Source organism: Watersipora subatra, chromosome 4 (assembly GCF_963576615.1).
Source record: "Watersipora subatra chromosome 4, tzWatSuba1.1, whole genome shotgun sequence".
Classification (NCBI taxonomy): domain Eukaryota; kingdom Metazoa; phylum Bryozoa; class Gymnolaemata; order Cheilostomatida; family Watersiporidae; genus Watersipora; species Watersipora subatra.
This window is the reverse complement of record NC_088711.1, coordinates 37,570,212-37,596,339: the sequence shown is the minus strand read 5'-3', so window position 1 is coordinate 37,596,339 and position 26,128 is coordinate 37,570,212. Positions and strand designations below refer to the sequence as shown.

At 35.3% G+C, this 26,128-nt stretch overlaps 3 protein-coding genes across 7 annotated transcripts in view; 2 read left to right on the top strand and 1 right to left on the bottom strand.

Moving 5' to 3' along the window:
* LOC137394848 (uncharacterized) overlaps window positions 1–26,128 on the top strand; it is a 38,697-nt gene that overhangs the window by 6,139 nt on the left and 6,430 nt on the right. Inside the window, exons 1-7 of one of the 3 annotated variants that reach the window (XM_068081616.1) lie at window positions 5,569–5,609; window positions 6,125–6,241; window positions 9,023–9,122; window positions 9,512–9,728; window positions 10,601–10,812; window positions 21,478–21,621; window positions 22,592–22,786. In XM_068081616.1, the coding sequence (XP_067937717.1) occupies window positions 9,072–9,122; window positions 9,512–9,728; window positions 10,601–10,812; window positions 21,478–21,621; window positions 22,592–22,786 (819 nt within the window). In that variant the 5' untranslated portion in view covers window positions 5,569–5,609; window positions 6,125–6,241; window positions 9,023–9,071. Of the gene's footprint in view, window positions 1–5,568; window positions 5,610–6,107; window positions 6,242–9,022; window positions 9,123–9,511; window positions 9,729–10,600; window positions 10,813–21,477; window positions 21,622–22,591; window positions 22,787–26,128 lie in introns of those variants that run through there. The other 2 variants (XM_068081615.1, XM_068081617.1) reach the window with 2 other exon arrangements.
* Window positions 265–5,280, bottom strand: LOC137393691 (uncharacterized). Of its 3 annotated transcripts, none has more exons than XM_068080334.1 (6): window positions 5,208–5,280; window positions 4,019–4,165; window positions 3,131–3,309; window positions 2,230–2,289; window positions 1,785–1,948; window positions 265–970 (listed from the first exon to the last, which is right to left on the bottom strand). In XM_068080334.1, exons 2-5 carry the CDS (start codon window positions 4,094–4,096, stop codon window positions 1,939–1,941), a joined length of 327 nt encoding a protein of 108 aa, XP_067936435.1. In that variant the 5' UTR covers window positions 4,097–4,165; window positions 5,208–5,280; the 3' UTR covers window positions 265–970; window positions 1,785–1,938. The 3 variants fall into 3 exon arrangements, with proteins under 3 accessions (XP_067936435.1, XP_067936436.1, XP_067936434.1); XM_068080335.1 differs by having other exon boundaries at window positions 3,131–3,313; window positions 4,019–4,123; window positions 5,208–5,267; XM_068080333.1 differs by lacking the exon at window positions 5,208–5,280 and having other exon boundaries at window positions 4,019–4,546.
* On the top strand, window positions 11,989–13,650 carry LOC137392983 (uncharacterized). The gene is made up of 3 exons (XM_068079360.1): window positions 11,989–12,451; window positions 12,705–12,846; window positions 12,990–13,650. Exons 1-3 carry the CDS (start codon window positions 11,989–11,991, stop codon window positions 13,648–13,650), a joined length of 1,266 nt encoding a protein of 421 aa, XP_067935461.1.

Genomic DNA, 26,128 nt, shown 5'->3' with positions numbered 1-26,128 from the left:
CCGCACTCTGTAGGTATTCATTTGTCAATTTGCTTATATATTTATTATTTATGTACAGCATTGTGTGACCAAAAAAATTTTCTTGATTTGTTGAGCAAAAAATATTTTTTTTTTGTTGGCATGATGATGTATTTTCTTGCTCCAATATAAATAATGCATGTGGCAATTGTTGTGCATCATTGTTAGCAGCTTTCCCGTTACCTCCACAAGCACAATGTAGCCAATTCTGGAAAATCAGAGGGCAGCACACACAAAACCTTCAGCATGATGTATGTCTATTGGCATTGCTGATGTTGTACAACATACATTGTTTGAAAAGTCGATGCGCAATGACAAAATGTCTGGTGATGGACCACTGGAACAATGATGGGAAGTAGGTTGTTTTAGTTATCGGACGAATCTATCATGATAAATCGTAAAGTTTAATAATTTTACTTTATTTGATATAAAAAGAAAATGTTGCACATAACTTAATTACTACCACATCAGCACCAAAGCCATAAAAGGCCTTTAACAAGCACAAATGAGAACAGAATAACACAGTAGAAAAGGGCTACATATACTACATGTAGATATGTGAAAATAAGTGAATGTAAGTCTGGTTTATTTAAAAAAAAATCAGTGTTGAAAATCCTGAATGTTTTATGTATGTAGGTATGTTTTAATTTGATCAATATATTCACTCAAAATTGAGCACAGTACAAGCTGAAACAGTTCGAGATTTTGCATATAAAAGTATTCCTATCTAGAACAAGTTTGTTCTCTATGGCTGCAGATGAATTGGCAATGAGGTAGAGGGCACGCCAGATGCCATCTGGCGTGACTTCCCTTCATTGCCAGTTCACCCACAGCTATGGGGAACAAACTTGCTCTATGCCTATCTAGATATTGCTTGTATTAGAAAGCCTCAGGAAGCATTTTTGCTCTGTCATTTCTTACTCCCTGCAAACTCCTCTTGGAGATCCTTGATCTAAAATAAAAACAATCATAGCATGTGTATTTACATCTCCTTGAACTTGTAAAGTACTGTGAATGCAGTATTCAAGTGGCATTATTTGCGACAATTTTTGACTTTGACAGGAATACTATTTGTTAATTTAATGAAGTAGATTGGAAAGTTACATTGGACATTGTGATTAGCTGGAAGGTAATTTGGCGATCTCAAAGAACCGGACAAATCTGCTTTTGCTAGTTCCTGACTTTATTACTGTTTTTACAGTAGTTTTATTTCACAATTATTTCCTGGCTTCATATATCTTCTCCAATCCTACATTGCTCAACCGACTTAGCCCATAGAGTTGACTTGTACAAAACAACAGCGAAATTAGTCTAAGTACTCAGTCTATGAATCGGATGGTGTTGTGGCACCTTGTTATCAATTTCTCAAAGAGTTGATAACAACTCCAGAGATGCTCCCAAATCCTGATTAGAGATTTGCACATTACATCAAATCACCAATCGTGAGATTGGCATCAAAGCACCATAAAAATGGATTACCCAGTTTGTAAATTAAATCAAATTAAAACCATCAATTACATAGTGGATGATGGTTTTAATTTCATTTTATTTGAAAGCTGAGCAGTCACCCTTCTAAGTGATTTGATTTGGAGCAAAACGCATGCCAGCGATTTGATATGCTTTACAAATCTGGAATCAAAGACTTGGGAACATCGCTGCACAACTCTCTCCAATTCAGACACTGAGCACTTACACTAAAGTGACACGAAAGCATCATGCAACAGGGTTCTAATTTTAAAACTGAGTTACTGAATATTACCACTCACCGGACTGTTAGGTATGAAAGTAACATCAGGTGTCTGAGTTACATCTATAATGCTGTTGTTTGTGGCGTTTCGTAGATGCTCCCCACATCTATGGAAGCTCACATAGCCTCTGCTCTTACTCCTACCCATCCTGAGCAAGCACTGCGTTTCCTCCTTATCTTGAGCTATAAATCAGAATGCTCGAGGCATTGAACGTTTGGCTGGGTGTGAACAGGCAACTTAACAAATATCGCAGTTGGCAGCAAATAATTTGTTTCTGAAACCTAATCCTGCCTACACAAGGGGTTCTTCTGCATTATCCTACTATAACTTCACGTTTTTCTAGCTACTAATCTAGGGCTATAAATGGCTTGAAGATGCGCCTACCAATGAAATTCCACATTTAACCATAATTAATATTGCACGATTTGCCTAAAATTTTATTGCTGGTTATGTGAGTGAGTACCTCCGTGTTACTATCAGATATATTGTCTTGAGGATGCGGTCTCTTTGTTGGATTCTGTGACTAAAAATATAAACAATACGTAAATTATGTATATCGACACCATGTGACAACATATATGAATTTATGCACATGTATAGCATATTTATATTTGTGGGCACAATCTAACTAAATTCAAATTGGCAAAAGAGTCCAAACAAAGGCCTTGTTGCCAGGGCTCCAAAATAAGCATTCATTTTATCTTGCTTTTAATGATTGTTTTTGCAAATTTTAGGTGTGAAATATTAAATGTAAAATAAAATATTACGTCCAAGTTTAACCAAAGGTGTGAACTGCGATATAATACTATCTGGCGCATGTGTGAGGCCTCGGGATGAGAAATTCTCAAGAAAAATGAGACAGATTGCCGTAAACTTCACTGGCTATTGGGTCAAGGATATGGTATCTGAGCATTCCAATCAAGTCCGTGTTTTTTTGCAATTCTACCAAATTTCTATGAGAGAGTAGATAAATTAAAATAAGAGAAAATGTTTTTGAACTTTGATGTATTGTGAGACCGAAAGCAAAGTATCGAATACAGCTTAGACATGTCGCAACCCTCACAGTAGTGTAGACTTAGATTTACTGCATTCTCTGATTTTGGCTTACAAGAATATAAATGTGCACGCATGCTTTTGTTACAAGATAGCTATTTCAGAAATAAAACAATTTAAAATCCATAAAAGTAATAAATATTATTCATCATCTCTATGTAAAATCCATACTATACTATCTGTGCATTTGCAAAGACATGGAAGGATAGCCCTGTCTAAATATATTGGACATACAATGACCGAGTTTTGCTGTCCAAAAATATCCCTTATAATAGGCTGAGTAAAATATTATTGGTGTACCGGTAACTTACCCTCCGCTGTCCTTTGTACTTTTCCTTCTGGGTTTGCTGTCTTTCAGGGCCGTACATGCAGCCATACTCTTTTTCTTCGCCATACTCTTTTTCTTCGCCATACTCTTTTTCTTCGCCATACATACATAAATAGCTTTGACTGTCCTAGATGACGTTCTTACCTCTCCAAATATCTTCACCTTGCTAAATTAGAGCAGATAAAATTTTAAAATTAAGAAACATGGTACAGATTTTTTAGATTCATTGGCTGAAGACGTTGTAGGTTTTTAGCCTTACTTGATTGCTAACACTCAATTGGGAACTAACTGCTGCATGTATATGATGCTTGATACATTTATTGCTTGCTTGATTGTAGTTATTAATATATACAATGATTTTTAATGTCATCTCAATTGCATGCCAATGCTTGTACACTGAAGTCCATGTATATCTTCTAATCAAGGCTGCACTATAAGCTTGATCGTAATCCACTGCATGTCTGTATATACACGAATATCCACTTCGTCAAATTAAGCTTAAGAGTTGAGTGTCTATAGAGAGTAATCCTTTATTGCTGAGACTTAGATGGTGTGTATCCAGTGTGAGTTGCTAGTGAACTGATGAAAATTGTGTCAACTCTGCTTCAAGTAGGGCCTGTGACGTCATAGATCACATGGTACAAAAATAAACCAAAAAGGGCTTCATCAAACTGCAGCATAAAAACATATAAGCTACTATTGACATGTACTTCTATTGCACAACAACCAAGCATAGGCCTACATTTTACAATCAAGGTTACACTTCAACATCAAGGTTACACTAAAATATCCGAGGTATAAAATGTTCATTTTCAACGCAAGATCACAAATTAGGCAGTGAAGAAAAAGTGCTTTAAGGATATGAGATTACCTTCAAAAAGTCTTTCATGCTTGTTGAATATGCCGTCCTCATGGTTTGTGTAAAACTTGTTGCCATATTCGATTTCATGGGCTTTGATAGCTTGCTCAGACTCGTCTAACAATGAGGCAAGAAGGAGCGGCATAATGCTTAAATGCACTGCAATTAAAAATATATATTTGGTAGGCCCTCAGGCTCCTCGTAGAAGTTGACTGTCGTCAGCGATCATGTCATTCAGCTATCGAGGCTTCGATAACCTACCGACATGATTGCCGACTACAGGCACGGGAGGCCTGTAGGTAGGTCTATATAGAAGATGAAATGATGAATACAAAAAGTCAGTTATGAATACATGATGACCCACTGAGGTCTTGAAGCAATATGAATATGCGGTGCATTTCAATTAATTTTTTAAGACAAATTGCAAGCAGTAAGCGACTCTGACTACTGAGGACTACTGATCACAGGCAGGCTGTCTAGTCCAAAAATATAACTGCCCTGCATTGCAGAAGACTACAAAAACTTGCTTTACCTTGCCTCCTCTCCTACACTTTTTGTGAACCAAACAGATGAGACACAGCCTAGGCCTGGCGGTGCTACTGACAGCGCACCATTGTAGTAACAAGTTCAAATAAAATTTGAGATACACAATTAAATGGTTGTTCCTTAGGTAGCTACATACTGTCGTTGTTTCAAAATGTGCTACAGTTGAGACTTGGTAGTAATATAAAGTTAGTTGTTAAAAAAGTGTGTGCTTGCAGCAAATACAGTAAAGATAAAAAACTGATGTCTTCTGTTGCCTTCATTTTTACAATCAATGCCTAACGAGATGCTAATACTAATATTTACAGTGAATTAAAATAGAATCATTTTAGGCTCTCAGAATGGTAACAAAGTGGACAACCGTTTTAATATGCATTTTCTTTGTTCAGAACATAATCGTAACTTTTCAATATTTTATGTAATACCGCTTTACAAAAGTGTATTCATATTAAAAAAATATATAACTATTTTTCAAATATAAACGAATACAGAATAATTAATGGTGTATTTTTGAGAAGATTTTTTCCGTTTTGTGAGCGTGTTACCATTTATTCTTAACAAGAAAAAACTACGATAAACAGCTATGTAAATACTCTATGTTATTTTGCTAAAAGAACTCATATTTGTAATTAAAAATTTGCTTGGAAAAGATGCTTACGTGATATTTTGTTAAACAAAAAGATAACTACTCGATTTATCAACAACTAAACGTTTGCAGTGGTTCGACTAACTTTAAAGCTTTTGTATTTCCGGATTTCCACCCCTACAAAACGACCCAGAAACTGACCAGGTTTTGAGCCACTGCAATTATACCTGACCCGGCAACAACGGTTTCGACCATTAGTTTTTCGACTAAATCTCTATTTCCCGGTTCGACAATATAAGTCAAAACCAAATAGGAGGCTAAGTAGATATGTCAAGGGAAGTTTAATATTCTGTAGCCTTGGATTTTTCAAATGGCTTTTGCTAGTATAAATTTCGAAGGTGTTTGCTAAAAAAACTATTTCTTAAGGCTTCGACAGAAATCGTGCTATTCGCATGCTGCTGGATTTTCCTCTCAGTAATTTTTACTGTAGATATTGCTGAGTGAATAGATCCAATTTGAAATAGTTGTTTTTGTATTATTTTCCATTATATTAATGATAATGTTATTGTGTGGTATTATTGAGCAAACATTATTGATTGTATCTGTATTAAAGTCGTTGAATTTAAAAAGTTTGTATGGCTAGTTTAGTGTTTGTTTTAGATTCGATAGGTTTTCAATCAACTGTATTGCAATTTAGCTAGTCAGCATGGTCAGTTTAAAAATCTGTAGTAGCTGTGCTTGAGAGTTATGTTAGTCTGCTGTCGAATGACGGTTTGGGGCTTTTCGGCCTTTCCATCTGAACACAATTTATTTCGTTTCCATTAGCGGTCCCTCGCTCTTAGGCTGTTAGAATCACATAGTTTGCGCCCAATATGCTCCTACTTGCTGAGGCGATAAAACGCTATCTATTTTCAGATAGCAACTGTCATTTGACACAAAAAAGCTGAGGTTTCCTGGTGTAACAGTTACTGTATCTGGACTGCTTACAGTAAAACTCCTAGCAGCGTGTCGGCCGAACCTCTACCCTAACTTCTGCTTACAGTAAGAAACTCACACGAGTTTAGCATTGTAACACCGACAAAGTTGGCAACTAAAAAGCACAATAGGTGAGTCAGCATATTCCCACTATAGCTACATTGGCTATCAAATTCAAGTTATAACCGCACCATCTTTGTCAGACAATTTGCTTTTAAGCATGTAGCAGTGTTGGTATGTGGACTTGTTCATAGACATATTGCTTAAATTAAATTAGGTACTGAGAGTGCTCAGTTCTGTTTGTACAATGTATGTGGCTGCCAAACCTAATATACAGAGCAGAGATGTTTCGCATAGATGACATGCCACATGATCAAGTATACGAATTATCTAACAATACAACGCTAGAGGAAATTTGGTATACATTGTTACCCATCTCAAAGAAAATATTACGAAATTCAGTGAAATCTCTGTCTAGACCAGCTCTATGTGAGGACTACTAAAAGTGTTAATTTAATCACAGTATTTTGCAGTTCTGCCAATTAACTTGAGCTTTTTACAGTGCATTTGATTTTTATTTATTATTATGTTAAGGCAATGCTAGCTCTCCGGTTGCCTATGTTAGAGCAGACTGAACTAAATTGTGTCCATAAATTGCATCAGCTTAGAAATGAAGCTGCGCTATTTTATTTTGCTATACTATTAAATTAAAAACCATATATTGAATACCGCCACTTTAACATTCTTTGATTTTTGCAAACACATACCATAAAGTGGTCAGTAGATGTGTCCACAAAATGGACTAATAACGTTTTAATAATTGTAACAATACTTACAATAACTATGATAATACTAGGTGAATGCCCACGGTGCATGAGTAATAATAAAGTTTTAGCTCAGAAAACTCATTTTTAATCAACATATAATAACATTTACCATTTTGCTTTTAAAAGAAAGTGTTTGTTAAAAAAGCTTAAACAGATTGTTGAAAAAATTTTCTTCTTAAGCTACACACTCGCTCAAGATTTAGAACAGCTTATAAACAGTGGCAGGTAATTTAGTTGCCACTGGGTAAGTTTCTTTACCTGATGAGTTTGAGTAACTTAAGCTAGTCTAAATCTTTACTAAAAGAAAAGGCATGTCCATTCGTCAGGAGCCAGGTTATAATTGTTGCCTTATGCGACATGATCTCTCACAAAATGATGTCCTGATCAAATGATCTCATGCTCTTCAAGAGTGGTGGGAGTGACCAATAGCATTTTTGCAAGCGCTGTATAGTATGTGCACAATTATTCTATAGTATGGCCAGCTGGACGTGTGGTGTAATGGATAGTACGCCTATCTGGAGAACTAGAGGTTCCAAGTTGAATTCCAGTGCGAAGCGAATTTTTCATTCCTAGAGCTTTGTCGCTATAATTGGACACACAAAGGACAGACAAACAGACAACAAAAAAACACTGAACTTTGTATACATGGATAAAACGTAGTCTCAAACATGTTAGTCCTAGAGTATTCAAACATGTTAATAAAAATTAAGTGTAGTTAACTGCTCAAAATGCAGACTTTTGGTGCAAAAACTAGTACAAAAACTGAAAACCGGGGGTTTTTCGGATGGTAGCGTATTAAGTTTATTACAGTTATAATTTATTAAGTTTGCCACATTTAGCTGTGAGAAGCTCTGCAGAAGTTGGTGACACTAAAAAAGGGCCGTTGCCGTTGGTTTAGGATGCTTTTAAACTGAAAATGCCATTAGTGACTCCATTTACTGTACACCTATCCAGAAAACTCACATTTCTTAGAGCTGTTTTTAATAACATATTTGAATAAAAGAGACTGAGCTTCATTTTGCTATACATGTACATTGGAACCTCGGTTCTCAAACACAATTCGTTTCAGAAGGTTGTTCGAGAACCGAGTTTTTCGAGATCCGAAACAATTATTTCCATTAGAATTAATGTATGTTAATTTTAATCCATTCCAAAAGTCGAGAAAACAACTTCGGTAAAGTATTTTTTCTAACATTTTACACCATAAACTATACTGCATACTATGAATAAAAACGAGTAGATATAGATTGTGTTTAATTTTAATAAAATATTTTACATTTGATGATGAAAAAAGAAAACAAAACGCAAACATTTCGTATGTTTTGCTCGTAAAACATCGAAAACATTAAAGGTTAAGATACAATACCGAAAATTGCAGAATTTGATATAATGAAGCAGCAAAAAGTTCAACAGGTTACATTAAAAATCGTTTTAAAAAAGAAAATAGAAACAGCTTTGCTTTGTTTACTTCACATCTTTGAAGGAGAATCCTCCCCAAAACAATTTAGGGTAACTAGACTAGAGGAATTGTCTCCCTAGCAAATCTGCTTTTCCCTTTGTTAACGAATGTTTCCATGCTGTTTCCGGAGCTGTTCCGGAGGTTCCATTCCATGGCAAATGCTCCGGTTTGGTGCAGAACCGAATTTATGTTCGAGATCCGAGACGAACAAATCTCGAAATTTTTTGGTCGAGAACCGAGGTTCCACCTTACATAATAGATGCAACTTCAAATTATTGCCTAGCAACTATGACAACATATTTATGGAAATAAGTCAAAATTCTACGGTAGCCCATTTATTTTTTACACCGCTGTATATGAGGGTGCACCTATTATACATGTTCATATAGCCAACCAAAACAACACAATTATTGTTTCTAGTTAAAAGGAAAAGTTGTAAAATAATGTTTGAGAAATTTTCAGTTAGTGCTAGGTAGGTAGTGCTATGAGTTGACAGTTTATTAGATTGTCAATGTTTCAAGCCCAACTCAGGAAATCCGTTAACTCTCTGGAAATATTTAACAGTATCACAGTAGTGACTACGTTCAATATATTGATAGATTCTCAAACAGCTCAACCCTTTGTAGTTTATTCAGAGATGAGCAAGTTTGCCTAATCAATGTCTTTGGTGGAAGGATGAGTTCATCTTCTAGCTCTGACAGTGAGACAGATGCCTCTGCAGTCAAGGTATTTCAAGTATACTGTAAACCTTTCATACAGCCAGCATCCTGCTGTCGTATTCACTATTAGTTGGGTTAGAAGCAATAGCTGATGTCATAACGAGAGGAACAAACAGAAAGCATGACTATTGATGCCACTTTTGGAGACGTCTTGTTTTTCTAAGCGTTTACCTGCTATTTAGTTTTGTCGATTTTGATCTTGAAACCGCCTGGAAGTCAGATCATCAAAAAAATCTCAAATAATAGAAAAATATCTATACTTTCTGATATAACCTTTTAAAATTGACATGAGTGACCCTTTAAATAATATTTTTAGTCTGCTGAGCAAGGCCATATAACCTAAAATTAATCAAATAAAACCTCATTGGCTTTTCATATCCAAATGACTTTATTCAGCAGATCCCAGGCTATTACTATGACAGAAAAAAGAAAAAATACTTTAAGATACAGTCTCAAGCGTTCAATCCAGCAACATCCTTGACCTCATCTACTATTCAAAAGAAAAAGAGGAAAAACCAGAGCAAAAAGTTGATGAAGTCTGTTGAAGCTGAGCAGAAAAGAAAATGTCATAGCCAGAATCTTCTTCAGATCTATAGCCAGATGCAGCTCTTTGGTACAGTACACTTTGCCACTTTTCTGAATATTTACTCTTATTGGCTGTCTTCAGTTATTCAGTATTTTTATTGGCTGCTAGTGTGTGCTTCCGCTTGACTGTTCGTCTATCATGTTCAATTAGCTGTCAATTGTGCTTAGATTTTCATTTCCTTTTTTTCTGTGAAAGTTGATTGGTTAAAAAAAGTTCAAAAGGAGTCATTACAGCTAATCATTACTCTAATCGCTGTATTGTCATTCACGCATTTAACAGGAGCTATTATGTGCCACTGCTAGAGTTGTGATTATTGTTATGGAACCACTTGAAATAAACACATTATTTGTTATAAATTCATAGTTTGTAACATATTATGGAAAGAATAATTATTAATAATAATTAATAATAATATTATGGAATAATATTCTTAAGGAATATTATGGAATAATATTCTTAAGGAATATTATTCCTTAAAAAACTCTTTTGTGGCAGACAGGACCATTGGTTTTAGTGGCTGTCTAGAAAACTTGCTTATCAATCATCTATAGTATGTACGGTCTGTGATAATAAAGATAGTGAGTTTGTGCCATAAATAACTAGCAACACGGAAAATCACTAGGCGGCCCCATAATTACGGTCACCACTGTATACCGCAGTGTGAAGACAGTACTGTAAGTCTGGCATGAACAATAAATGACTGTACCTAAGGCTATTGATTATGCATGGGTGTCGATAACACTGCTAGGCTGTGCTGCGTGTCATTATCAAGAGTGTTACCTGTTCGACAAGATATAGCAGGCGCTCTATCACTGGAATTAATAAATGCATAAGATAACTGGCAGTTTGTTCTATCTGTTTTTGTCAACTTGTTTCAATCACTCTTTTTCTTTATACAGGTTGTGACAATTCCCTCTCAGATAGGGTACAAAAGCTGCGCTTGCAGGCCTGGGATACAAAGCGTTACTGTTACGCCGAGTGTCGAGGGGTCCCGATGGTCACTCATCTTACAACTACCGGTGAAGTATACCGTATAGACTTTGGTGGTGGAAGCCTGTACGCAGATTCCTTGCACGGTCTTATCACAGGAAGTAAACAATCAACTCGGATTGTAAGTACGGTGTTCATTTCTTGGTGTAACTTAGACAACCGATAAGAGATTTGATGATTGTTGCAAGTTCTGCTTATGTATATAAGCACGAGACCTGTAGTATGACTTAAGCAAGCATTGTACAAAATGCTTCTAATTAGTTAGTAGTTAATTAATTGGCCTATCGTATCTGTACTTAAATGAAAGAAAATGGTTATATGCATGAGTTGAGCCAATAGAAAATATTTTTACAACCCATCCTCAGCATAGTTTCACTTTGCAAAAAACCATTTTTTATTGTAAATTTTTCTTAGTAATGAATGACCAGGTGTGTCAGACGCATTACAACTACGAAGGTTTTACTAATTTTAATACCGTAAAACCTCTAATTGAACGCCACCTCCAATTGACCGCCACCCTGAGGAAAGAGTTGAAAAATAGACCGCCACTCTCCAATAAGCGTTATTCTTTTGTTTACAAAATTATCACGCATGCACAACGCATGAGCGCTTCTGGGGTTGTTAGTAATAATCGCATGTGACTCGCACGATACAGCAGTGTAATGAAGTTTCATAATAGTTTTTCGCCATTTTCATCAATAAATGGATTAGTTTAACATTGATTGTGGCTGTGCTTGCAGTTGTTAGTTCAATCATTACACTGTCACTTCCAACCCGTCACTGGATCTACAGGTTAGTTACTTAAATGATCATTGGTTACTTGTGGCATTCATAGTCATTGGTCATTCACATTGCTCTAAGATATTGGCAAAAACAAGTCAACACGAACATGACTGCAGCATTTATTTGGTATTGTAAATCTATTGGTTGATGAGCTGTGGAGGCTGGAAGACTGACATTGATTTGAATCAGTAGAGTATTAGTACATAGCCCATTAAACCCAGCATAGTTTAGTAAGTTGCTCACAGATTCAGATTGCTGTTTCGGTTTGTGATTCGATTGAATGCTTGGTCATGACATTGGTTAAAGATTTTTTGATATGATGATTCATTATATGAAAGTCATCATTATCATGATTATATTCTGTATAACTAAACATGAACCTTTATCTAGCTGTGGGCGCTATTTATTTAACAAAGTATTAGAACTTATCAGGTTATTGTTAGTGGTACTAACTAACTGCCTCTCATATAGTATGATTATATTTTAACTTCAGAGTACACTGCCATGTCATGTCATGTCAAAGGAAAAGAAGGTGCATGCTGGAACATACTGCGTAGTCCCTGGATGTTACAATGCTTCAAAAAAAGACCCACACCTCAAGTTTCACAGATTTCCCTGGAACCAAGAGCGTTGTAAACAATGGATAATGTCTATAGGAAGGAAAGACAATCACTCTATCAACCTATTCAAACCAAACCACAATCACAGAGTATGTAGTGCACACTTTGTTGATGGTAAAAAATCAGAGGCTCATCCAATACCAACAATATTTTCTCTGAAACTAAAGCCAACAAAAACCAGAGCACCAAACAAATTAAGTCAAGTAAAGGATGCAGCAAGAACTGCAGAAGAAAAAGCCAAATTCACTGCACCTGAACCAATATCCTTTGAGGAAGTCTTTACTAATGAATCAGTTAGGTCAACAACCCAAATAGATTGCGAGACATCCTATAAACCTGGACCAGATCACACTTACAGTAAGCCTCTCACCAGAAAACCTGTGTGGTCTCCCGTTACACCTAAACTCCATCAAGGCCACAATGCTAGTTCAACAGCTAACCAACTGTTCCTTACAATGAGACAGTTGTCAAAGACTAGGCATCAACTCGGAAACTCTACCAGAACCAAGTTGAACATTCATATTATTAAGTCTGACCCTGAGCTAGTCAAACTCTACTGGATTAATTTGCTATTCGAAGTTCCAGACCTTGTTTGAGTTCCTGCGTCCAGACATTGAAAGCCCTCTGCCTCTACAAACACCATACACTAGCAGGCCCAGCCTTCAGTTTCAGCAAATATCATCGGAGAACTGCCTGCTGCTCACTCTAGTGAAGTTGAAGCTCAATGTACTTCAGGATGATATTGCCTTTAGGTGAGTGGACATTGGTATTTCTGAGAGAATTGCTGTTTTCAGTGAGTAGAGTAAAAATTAAAACAGCTTTGTCAAATGGTAAGTTTTATTGGTGTTTAGACCTATTTGTTAACAACCCAATATATATGCCTTTTATTTTATAGGTTTAGTATTGACCAGTCATACGTCAGCACTATCATCACAGTGTTCACATACCTGATGTACAGACGCTTCCGTGAGGTGCCTATTTGGCCAATCCAAAAGCATGTCAGAGAGAGCATGCCTGAAGCTTTCAAGACTGACTATTCTCGTACTAGGGTGATAATCGACTGCACAGAGCTGTTCATCCAAAGGCCCATCTCAACCACAGTGCAGCAACTGACATACTCTACATACAAGTCACATAACGCAGCTAAAGCGTTGATTGGAATAACAACCAATAGATTCATTTCATTTCTACCTGATATCCAGCCTGGCCGCCTTTCAGACAAAGAAGTTGTGAGTAGAAGTGGTCTGATAGATTTACTTGATAGTGATGACATGGTCATGGCTGATAGGGGTTTCCTGATAGATGAATTGCTGAAAGAAAACCAAGTATTGAACATTCCCCCGTTCCTCAAATCTCGTCCACAATTTGATAAAGAAGAGGTGGATGAGACCAGGAGCATTGCCAGTGTCAGAATCCATGTTGAACGTGTCATAGGTAGTGTCAGACGGTACTCTATTTTAAATGCTGTTCATCCAAACAACTCCCTAGTGCATTTGAACAAGATATGGGTTATATGTTGTTATTTAACAAACCTTGCCTACCCTGACTTTGATTGACTTTGTGACCTTTTGCCATTACCCAGACTCCTACTAGTACGTGATAATTTTCAGGCTGGGTGAAACATCACCCTAATTAATGCTTTACTGATATCCATTGAGAATTTGTGTCCTAATAAAAGTTGATACATCGCGGTTTAAGGAATGAATGAAAAGGTCATGAGTTGTAGTGTTTTTGTGTAAACTATATTTTGTAAATGAAAATTATTATTATAATTTATTATTATACATCTATATATAAATATTAGTTTTTTTGGCACAATAATTGATTGAAGCATAGAAAAATTAGGATTACTCTCAAGGCAAAATTTTTGTACTGCAGTATTAACTATGGAGTCCACCTGGTCACAGTTTTAAACATATTATGCTATTTAAAAGTATAAAATATAAAATGGCAACATAGATTAGATTGCCTACAATAACTCAGTAATGTAGCTGTCATAGAAAACTTTGCATTTGGCCACAAGTTTATTAACAAGGTTGAAGTCAAAGCCGATAGATTCCACATGACTGTCTATAAAGCTACCATTACTGGAACACAAATATACAAGAAAGTCGCGCTTATCAACTTTCCAACAAGCCATCTGAATTTGTGTCTGATAAAAGTACTTGTGATTTTGCCTTAGCTTGATGTTGTTTTTCGCATCCAAAGCTAAAAACCATGATTTTCTTTGTTTGACTAGATCTATTATTTTAGCACCTTTCTGATCTTTACTACCGATTAATGGACACTTTATTTCCAAACATTTTGCCACTGACTATGAAATAAAACCATCAACACTAGCACCTAACCACTTGTGAACACTGTGTTTCATCAAATCACGCTTCTCAACCTTAAAGCCTGTTAATAATTCATAGTATGATATTGCTGACTTCTCATGTGTTTTACCATGTTTTATAGCTGGTATGTGCTGTAAATATTTTATGTTCTGTTACATTATGGTGTCTATAGTGGGTTGTCTTGATGTTGTCTCTCTTAACGCAAAAATTTGTCTAACCAAACTTGCCGTAATCATGCCTCTTCTTGCCTCCATCCACAACTTGTTGTCTCCCTGTCCGCTGGTCTGTCTCTCCAATTCAAATCTGTCTGTACAACAACAACTCTACCCTGAACACACAATGATGGCACTACAGCAAGACAGAAAGCAACTATTATTTGGTGGATCTAATCTTTTCTATCAGTAAATTTGTATGTAGGTAAATTTAAGACCTACTGTTCAATCATCACTTTCTTCGTAAAAGGCTCTTCTTTCTCTGTCTTTCTATTGTGCGCGATGTGTATCACACTGTCAGGAGTTGGTGTCATCTCAGTATCACTATCTGTGGAACTTCCACCATCATGTTCTGATCTAAATGGTATGAAAAATGTATGGTCATCTTGATGCTCTTATTTAACGCATTCTAGAGCATCTATAGCACATTTATGGAGGTATTGAGGAAAAGGCGGGGCTGTGGAACGTTGAGTAAATATAGGAGATAGGTTGAAGAACATCATAGTGCAAGCTGGTATCATTAAAGTAACTGGTGCCAAGTGAGGATGACACCCAATTTCATCATCAGAAAACCTCATACCTATGTGGCAAAGAGATGTAATCTAATGTAAACACAGATAATATGGACTGACATGGATACTTACACTTCACTTTCTTCGTATCTATAGTGTCTCATTCTTGAACCTTCCACAATCTTAGTCCAGAATTGATGGCCACCAGTCAGTCCCTTTAGTCTTGTACTAGTCATCGGCTCAGCATCTTCGTGTAAGCATGAATACTGCAGCCTTTTCTTAGCACGCTGCGCATGTCGTGTTGCTGCAGCAGGATCGTCTGGATCCGTAGTCAACCGTCAGAGGTGCTAAGTCTGAAAAAGAGGCAGCAGCAGAAACTGGTTTTGCATTAACTCGACCCCATTGCCTAGGCTGGGAAGTACAAGCAAGATCTTCAGGTATTACCTTTAGGCCAGACATTAGATGATCAACAAAAGAATATAATAAAGCCATAGCATGTTTACATTTTCCTTTGCCGGCAGCACAAGTACAATCACTGACTAACACCTGAACTATGTCAAGTTTCACCGATATTAAATATCGCTGTTTTTTCATGCTTGGTAATACCCTCCCTTTACAATAAAAGAAATCAGCATCTTTAGCAACAAGGATATTTTCTACTTTGTCATGCTTAAAAAGATTGTAGCCTTGTTTAAGGTATTTATCGCTGGCTTTGTATTTGAGCAAAGTATTATGAGTATATGATGGCCATTCACTGAAAGAGTCAGTCCAAGTAAGTGATAGCAATGAATCGTTTAAAGAACTTACTAAATGTGGAATTGTAGCAGCATCATCTTCTTTACTGCCAGCCACAACACTGGTACAGTAACATTTGAGAGAATGTCTGTGACATCTGTCTATCGGTTGATTCCTCTTTCCAGTTATAGCAAGCTTGTGGTCAGAACAATGTCTCTTCAACTTAACAACTGTCCACTTCTTATCACTGAACGGGTTACTCACAGTGTTGCTGTCATCTAATAAAATAATCATGATGAAAACAACCCAACAAGACTTTTTTTTAAATTTACTGATGCTATTACTTGTTATAATAATGACTCATAATAATTTTATTATTTATAAGATTTATTAAATATTTATTATTAATTAATATTTAATATTAATTAATAATAAATAATTGCGAGGATCAATGAACCAAGTATGATAAAAAAGGGCTTTGATACTTTGTCATGATGCTTAGATCTAACAAAAGATCAATAAAATAGGCTTATATCAACGGAGTATCTAAACTAACTTAGCTGGCTAAGCTAGCCAGTTCAGTTACTTCTTCAATGTCAATGTGATTATCACCCATTATTTCGATATAAATCACTCACCTGCCATCATAGAGCTAAATAAAAAATATTTCATCATGATCTTAGCATGCACAAACCCTGCTAAACTACTTATTTAGACAAAACATAAAACTAGCATAAAATACACTGTACCGCTACATTATCATGCTAGTCGCATGTGATTACTAACAACCCCGGAAGCGCTCATGCGTTGCGCATGCGCAATAATTTTGTAAACAAAAGAATAACGCTTATTGAACGTCACCTCCATTTGACCGCCACTTTGACATTTTTTGATCTTTACGAGCCGATATTATCAACTGATCAGTCGAAAGTGTCCACTAAATCGTATTAATAATGAATCGTTTGTATCAATAACAATTAATTCTCTCGTCCAATTTCAAAGCTTTTTATTTTTTTCATTGAAACTTTGAAAGCAACACCGTAGCAATAATCGATAACAGTCTCAGGCTAGTGGTAGCTCTGTGTTTAACGCAGTCTTTTTACTTCGAAGTAGCCTACATATGTATAAAAAACGGTTTACATTTAAGATGGTAGATGGAACTTGAAAAGCAGCGCCATAGAAATACATGTAATTACTAACTCTCTCAGGCTAATAGTAGTTCCTTGTTTAACACGGTCCTAATACTCCGAAAGACTTGCATATAAAAACTGGGTCGTAAGTTTTGGACCGAATGTTATACGTTTAGCGAGCAAACTTTGACTACTGCAGCAGTGGTAAATGCAGCGCAGGAAAGTTTTGCTCTTCCGAAAAATTGCTTGGATGCTAATATCGACTGGTTCAGCAGTGCAGAAGAATAATTGAAACCAGAAGAGATTGTGGAAGGTATTGGACAGCTAGAAGATGTTTGTTCTATCGAAAGCAACAATCAGAACACAGTTATCCGAGCAAATGATGGAAAATTTGTTTTTGTTTTCAAAGCTTCAATTTTTTTTCCTGCATGTAATATAAGTGTGGTTCGTTTATATCCCTTGTTCATGAATATATTTTTGTATCATTTGATAGACTATTGTTGTATAACTTATAAATATGCAGATTTACAGCATGTTATTTAATAGCATTTTGCGGCTATCTTAACACGGCTTACAATGGATCGATGCTCATAACTCCATTTCTGTTGCACATAAAAAGCTAAATTTTTTCTGCAAACTATAGCAAACATATCAGTGAGTGCAATGAGCTTTTATTCAACAATGTTAAATATAGATATAAAGTCAAAATATGTTTTCAAATTCAGAATGAAATAAACATTGAAAATTTCAACAAATTGCAAAAAAGGACACAGGCTATAATATCATTGCAGGTTAGTTGCAAGCAATAGATATCAACGGGTAGAAATATTTATCGGTTTCTTGATGCGTATTTATTAAGATATCTTTGACAAGTTAGAGGTAAGTTAGCATATTTGTTGCATTCAAAATGTTTAGTATCTTTCCACCGGAAAAAGAGGGCAAAATATAGGCGACATTTGCTCCACCCGTAATAGGGCTAAATTTATCTTCCGAAACTTCTGACGAGTTATTTGAAAAATAGATTGCCAGCCTGTATTTGAATGCCGCCTCCAATTGACCGCCACCATAAAGGAAGGGTTGAAAAATAGAGCGCCATTGCGTTCAATTAGAAGTTTTACGGTATATGGGCATTAGGTGATTTTTTTAGCAGTAGTATTACTAAGAGTAGTTATTTTATTATTTGCCGTAACAATAATGTTGCAAGCTGTAATAATATTGATAAATCATCTCACTTGGGTATGCTTATGGTCATAGCCAAAATGGCCGAAAAAGTGTCCAAGTGCTTTCTGCAACGCATTTGTGGCATTTTTATTGCATCAGCTGATGTAAAATTTCATGCTAATTAATTTGGGATCAAATTATTATATATAGGTCATGTGGTTCAAGCGTTATGACAATTTATGTACGCCATTGTCAAATATTAGGTTTTACCAAATATGTTATTGTCTCTGGAAAAAAATTAATTTGGCAGTGAAAGAGTTAATCATCTGGAGGCAGGTGACATGTCAGTGCATGCAAAACTTTGATGTTGAGAAAGATGTGATAGGATATTCCATTGAGTTGTTGATTAGAAAGAACAAAGTGACATTAAATTACGCTTGAATACCCTATAGAAATTAAAATTTTTCGAACGTTAAGACTTGCATTCTCTTTGGCAGACTTCCCTACAGAATTAAATCCTGTACCATTATAAATTTGAAGTTGTTTTTCCTCATAAAAGTTTGATAACTCCAAATGATATTTTGGTTTTTCCAATATTTAATGCTTGTTTACGATTCTACCTGCAATCCTACATGTCTATAGTGTCTTCTAATTCTAAAAGTTGATAAACCTTTGCAGTTGTAAAAGAAGTTTAAAAATGAAGGTTTCACAGCAATAGCACAAGCACTAAGGCCTTTGTCGGTTTGGTGCAATCAGTAATTTAGGCTTGTCACTTCATCCTTTATGAACTGTATTCTTGTTGAAGTTTTTCAAATTTACCTTACTGCAAGCAGACTTAACATTTTTAAATGCTGAATAAATATGGAATCATCTTCATGCACTGGCCGCTTTATAGCTAGCATTATAGCTAGCATTTTAGCTAGCTTTATAGCTAGCATTTTTTACTTTCCTGCCTAACATTGTTAATATCTGACTGGCTTACCATAACTAATTCATCAAAAGCTCAAGTTGGGAAACTATGAACAACGACTAAAGTATTTCTAGAGTCTTTTGGAACGGTTTAATTGTGAAATGTAAGTCTATCGTTGCATGATACCATAACTCTTATGGTTACCTTAATTAACCAATTTGGCTGTACAGTCTAATGATCTCTTTAAAATTCATCACATGGTGTGTGTATATTTTCATAATAATCTTGTTTTCGAACTTTGCCTTAGTTCCTCGTCCTGTTATGCTTTCACATTGGAAAAATTGGTGATTTAGCTTAATTCTTTTTGCGGGTTAACTAGCTAAAATATCGCGATAAAATTGTTTTTGAGACAGCTAGTAAAATATTTAGTGTCCAAGCTTATGATAAGCTGCATACTATCTCTTCTTCCTGTTCATTCAAGTGGAGTATAATAGAACTTGTAATTTCTTACTAAAGCACTTTATCAGCAACATAACTTGCTTGTAACTATCACGATTTTTGTTTAGAACAATGTTGCCTCGGATGTGCTATCTATCATATATGACTTGTGCTATCTATCATATATGACTTGTGTTATCTATCATATATGACTTGTGCTATCTATCATATATGACTTGTGCTATTTATTATATATGACTTGTGTTATCTATCATATATGACTTGTGCTATCTATCATATATGACTTGTGCTATCTATCATATATGACTTGTGCTATCTATCATATATGACTTGTGATAACTATCATATATGACTTGTGCTATCTATCATATATATGACTTGTGCTATCTATCATATATGACTTGTGCTATCTATCATATTTGACTTGTGCTAACTATCATATATGACTTGTGCTATCTATCATATATGACTTGTGCTAACTATTATGTTGGCCTCTCACTAGTTTAAAGGAGTTCTTCATTCGTAATATGGAAACTTTTAAAACTATCTAAACAGTTTAGTGTTTGTCATTATGCTTGATGTGATACACTGATGTCTACTTTTTCTAAAATCTTGCAAACCTCAGCTGCGAGTTTTACCTTGAAAATGTTTAAATGCTGACACACTCTATCATAATTGTGATATATATCTTTATGATGAATTAACTTAATCCTTGGTGGACACATCGCTTACTAAATTTGTTCATTCAGAACATTTGAGCTCAGTGTTATTAAAAATCATCCAAGAGATTTCTTGTATTGGATGCATTGTAGTACAAAGATGATATAGCACACCAATATGTTAGTTGTCTCCACATGCTGCTCTGCTGATGCGTCATAGTCAATGATATTTTATCACAACAGTCTTCGACAATGCAGAGTGCTTGATGTGTAACCACGGCTTTTCGTTTAATATTTTGTTCATCTAATGTTCAGCAGACGTACTAGCAGTAGATCTCAGTTATCGTCCAGTATAACTTGACTCCAACAAATCATAACATCTATATTTTTCTAAAAGAAATTTTGCTGATATATTGTTGGTACTTCCATAAATATATATGTATGTAATATCGAATTATTTATCTATATAATATATATTATTTATCTATGTTATATTTAATATATTATGTTATTTACATATATATATTTTATATATAATATATTATTTATATATTATAAATATAACATAATATATATAATATATTAATTATACACTTTTTTTGTTACCTTATTGACGATAATTTCATTTCAAACAGAAATGGTTTCCAAATTATGCCATACTAATGTAGAATCATAAAACGGAAAGGGCAACAATTAGCCACTAAAATGAAATAATTGGTTTGACACGTAGCATTTAAAATACCTTTCTCTGCTAAGGGAATGGATATTAGGTGGAAGATTGTTAAACAGCTAGCTTTATTTTTAAATAATTGTTAGAGGATGTTTGCAATTTGCTCATAAAATGTTTGACAAATAGCATTTAAAATACCTTTCTCAGCTGAAAGAAGAAATATTGAGGGAAGATGGTTAACGCAGCCAGCAAGAATATTTTTAAAATAATTGTTATATGCTGTATGCAATTTGCTCCTATCACATAAGTTGAAATGAGTTGAAAACCTACAACTGTCATGTAAAAAGTTATGACGCAAACCATGAAAGATCTTCAATCGTAAATATTTTTAGTAATCCAAAATGTGCTTCTAACTAAACTCCCATTTTATTCTACAGAGATTACAATGTTGCTGGTCTGGTGCCTCGCCTGACCTCTTTTTCATATCTCTACTACTTTGTATATCTTTAATAACCTCTTTTCGAGTAGACGGTCTGTGAGTCCTACGTGTATATGTAGACTTTTATAGCATGATGAAGCAGGTGCTGTGCGGCTTGTAGGAAGATTTGACATGCTACACTAAATACCACATGACTGAGTATCGACCAGGCATCATGGTTATTGCTTTCCTTCCAGACAGAGCGGCCGTTCCTCAATCCACGCTTCTCAGAACTGTAGGCAAGACCAGAACTGATGAATATTACGTAAGTGTGTTTTTTTTATAAAACTTTTAATGAGTGGGTCTGTCAGCAATATGTTGATCAACTGACTCCTAGCGATTGCCGTATTGATTTGGGTATTACACACATCCTTAAGTTTTTAATAAAAATTTGTGTAATTCTTTTCCATGTTTCTCAGCTCGCACCTAGGGTAGAAAGTAACAGCTGCTTTTTAAGACACGTAGCAATTTATTGTGAACATTCAGTACATCAGTGAAGTATCATTTAACAATAAGGTAGCATAGGCGCTCTCGCAAAGAACTGTTTGCGAGAGCGCCAGCATTGTAGGCATCAGCATTTACGAGCTGATGCCAACGATGAAACAAGTGTTTGTACTTACTGTCATCTATTTAGAATGGAAACTGACTGTCATAGGGACGCATCTCTTTAGCAATAATATTGAAAAAAAGGAAAATGTAACACATGAATATTGATTTTTCAAAGCGTATTACGATACACCAAAAACCCGCGCATGCGAAATAGCAATTGCGACTACCCATATTTACTTGTATAGAACAAATACTCTTAATTTTTATGGAAAATCAGCACAGAAGTTTTTGCATTGTCATCGAATAAATATGATAAGTTGATAAAACTGTGAGCTTGACGCTGTTGAGCTCTGTTGTGGCAGCATGTCTTCTCATTCGTTCTACTACCTAAGGGTTTTGTTGAGTGTTATTCAACTAGAAACAAAAGGGTTTGCTGTAATGAACACGGACTCGCTATTTAGAACGAGATAATAAATGTAACAGTAGAACCATTTGAAATGTTAAAATGGAGCCAAGCCTGTTGTTACATTTAACATGCATAAAATCTCCGCATGGGGTCCCTCTGGTTAGTTGATATAAGTGTTTACCATCTAATGATTGAAGTCTATTTAGCGGTAATACTCAGGCTATGAAGTATTGTCAGGAGCTAACCATTTCCATTTTTTGTTGATGACATCTCTTTACAGTTCTCTACTCAACATCCGGGTCTCAATGACACCATTGCTGTTTGCGCTAGTCCTGAATCTCAAAGTCGGCTTTTCATAGCAGATAGGTGTGTCAGCGAAGCCATCTATCTAATAGGACGGGATATGGAAAAGCAGAAGAATGAAATAGCTCTTTTGTTGGATCCCGCTACCTGCTGCCTGACAATGACCTCTTCGGTGAGAGTACAGTGCGTCACACCTACATCTACTACAATAGTTGTTATTTAATAAAATCATTATATTACCCTGAGTCACTTTGAGCACCATTCTACTAATGCAGTCAACTAATACAAACGATCTCCAGTCTTGTGCTGGTTGGATGAGCTCACCGGTCATGAATTCTGAGTAGCTCTTAGTTGTTTAAAGGGTTTAAATATTCAATAAATGAAAAGTCGAATGCTGTGAATATTGTCTTCCTGAGTCATTTTATAATTTTGGTTTGAAAAATAGACTATTTACCTGCCCTTCACAAAATACACAAAATACACAAAATGACTCTTTTCATACAAATATACTTTAACTGTGTTATATTAATACTCACTTTATTAATATTAGTTAATAACTTAAACTGTAGTATATTATTTATTGTAGTTATGATCCCATGACCAAACACGAGCGAAGCGCATGTTTGGGAGCTTTATGATAAATGCATATGTGCACACAACTCCCGAAAAGTTATCCGTCAACGGCCGTTACCAAACCCTTGTACAATAATCCCATCAAAAAAATTTAACCATTTTTGTGTAGAGTTGTTTAAGTATTATAATGATACAAAACACATATAAACATATTTAAATATGTTACCAAGTCTTTGAAAAGTTTCTGCAATATCCTAAAACTAACCCATCTGATCGGATTATTCATAAATAGACAGATTAATTTGGCCTAAAATCGCGATAAAAACTTGACAAGCTTTTTTTAATCAAAATTAAGACCGGCCAGCGAAACGTCGATAAGGCCATGCGACAAAGAGTAGAACCATTAAGTTGTGCGCATTTCACGAGAAAAACGTGCCCATTTCACCAGTCTATGGCATTGTCCAATTGCCGAAGGTTTCTGTAATTAACATAGAAGTACTGAAAAGTAATCGTTTTTTCGGCCGATTCTACCAGACTCTGACATTTTGGACACTTATAATGATTACCTTGGTATTCCAACTGATGTCCAAAGCAGTGAAAGTAAAGGAAATGACGATGATATTTTTCTAACGATTCTTATAAGATTATTACCATATTTAATTATAAGAATAATTATTCGGTTTTATAGGATTATTATAAGATTTAATTATAAGAATATTCATTCAAATTTACAAGATCGAAGTATATAGTGACTGATGGTGGGCAATATGTTATTGTTATTATTTTTCTAAAGATTTTGTTGATGATTCTGCGGCTGTGCCCAATATCACGGTACTGCCAAGCCGTTTTTAGTATCTGCAAAATCAAGTAATAGGCCTACATTTTCTTATAGATATACATCTATTTCTATGACAACCAGCTAAAATCTGTTTAAATTTTTAAATTCAGCATAATTGTTTAGATATAAATACAGAAATCTAGATAAATATCACAACTTCTTGATATTGGTTACTATGACCAATGATCTACAGCCCCTCCCCCCCCCCCTCCCCCCAGTTTGTGTATATTGCACAGCAGCTTGCCATTTTACTTCTAATACTCTAGGACACTTATGTATTCACCTCATCTAACTTTAGCGTTTTCGCGGAGTCATCCTCTCGCGAAATTTTCATGAGCGAAACTAAACTATCACAACGAACGAGCGAAAACACAGAATTAAATAGCTTTGTTCATTGATACTGTAGAATGGAATTTTATAACGACATTTATTTTAATGTTTTTAACGACCACTATAGCATAGTTAAAATATAAACCAACAAAATAATTTGACTGTCAAAATTTATTACATTATTATTTTGCAATTAATTATGATTATTTTCCCATTAATAATGATTTATAATGATAGGAATTTGATGTCGATGCACATGCATTAGTAGCGTTATTGTTTGTTGGGGACATCAATCAATGAAGTGAGCACCGCGTGTTGAAAGAAAACAAGACACACTGACACTCACAGTACTACACAAGCAGCATGGCTATGGAAAGGTTTGGATTCACCCCTGACACCTTTTCAATAACTTGTAATGATTCAGAAGATGAGGCAATAGAGAAAGAGTTAGCTCTGATAAATAACACTAATATAAAGGAAGAGAAGAAGTTATAATAACTACACACTGTGCTAGTATCTGTAGCTGTAGTATTACTAGCAGCTGTATCATGTGTGTATTTGTATACAACTTGTAATTACTGTAATAAAGATGTTCAGCAATTATTAGCAGCAGTTGAGTGTTTGGGAAAACGTTAAAATTAATACCTATACACAACACTGTTGATCGTTAAAATTAAAATACGTCAATATAAAAACAAGCTAAATTGTGACAAAAACGTTAAAATTTTCAGCGTAATTAAATTCCATTCTACAGTAGTCCAAGAAACAAATGGCAGCAAGCGATCAAATTGCATTATCGATCTCGGCCATACAATTCTACCTGCAGTTCACAATTACAAACTAGTCCTAAAATGAAAATTTTTTCTTACCGGCGAAACGAACCTGAGGAATATAATTATGTTTGTTCTACTGCATTTATTTTCACATCATTATATTTTCGCACTCATCAGAGTTGCGAAATTAAGTTGCAGCGAAATTTTACTCTGCATGCTACTCATGAAACTAAATACTAGCGAAATATAAGTGTCCTAGGGTAGTGCATTTATCCTACTGCAGGGGATAGATATAAACATATAATCTTTTCCTTTCATTATTGCTGTTTGTTGTACATAATAACACCCAGTACATTACCCAGTAAAGATATAAACATATCTTTTCCTTTCATTATTGCTGTTTGTTGTACATAATAACACCCAGTACCATTGCAGCTACCATTGCAGGTCTCCTATTGCACTGCAGTGCCATGTGACTGCTAATATTGCATTTCTCAACCGGCAGTACCCTTTCTTTTTTCCATTATCACTTTGGTCGTGGGCTGTATGACAGGGGAGTTCCTAGTATTAATTATGAATTTATGATCACATATAATCAACCTAAACCTTAAAACTTGATGTCTCTGTCATGTCTATGGAGCTTATCTATCAGCTTGCTTAGCACCCAAAGCACTTTCTAAACATAGCGTTTCTTTAAGTAGTGCATTTACATTACACTGTCTGACCTATATACACTACACTGTCTGACCTATATACACTACACTTTCTGACCTATATACACTACACTTTCTGACCTATATACACTACACTGTCTGACCTATATATATACTACACTGTCTGAACTATATATACTACACTGTCTGAACTATATACACTACACTGTTTGACCTATATACAGTATATACTACACTGTTTGACTTATACACGCTAAACCTACACTACACTATAAGGTTAATGGTAGTGATTTACTCTTCATAAAATCAGTGATACACATGCTACT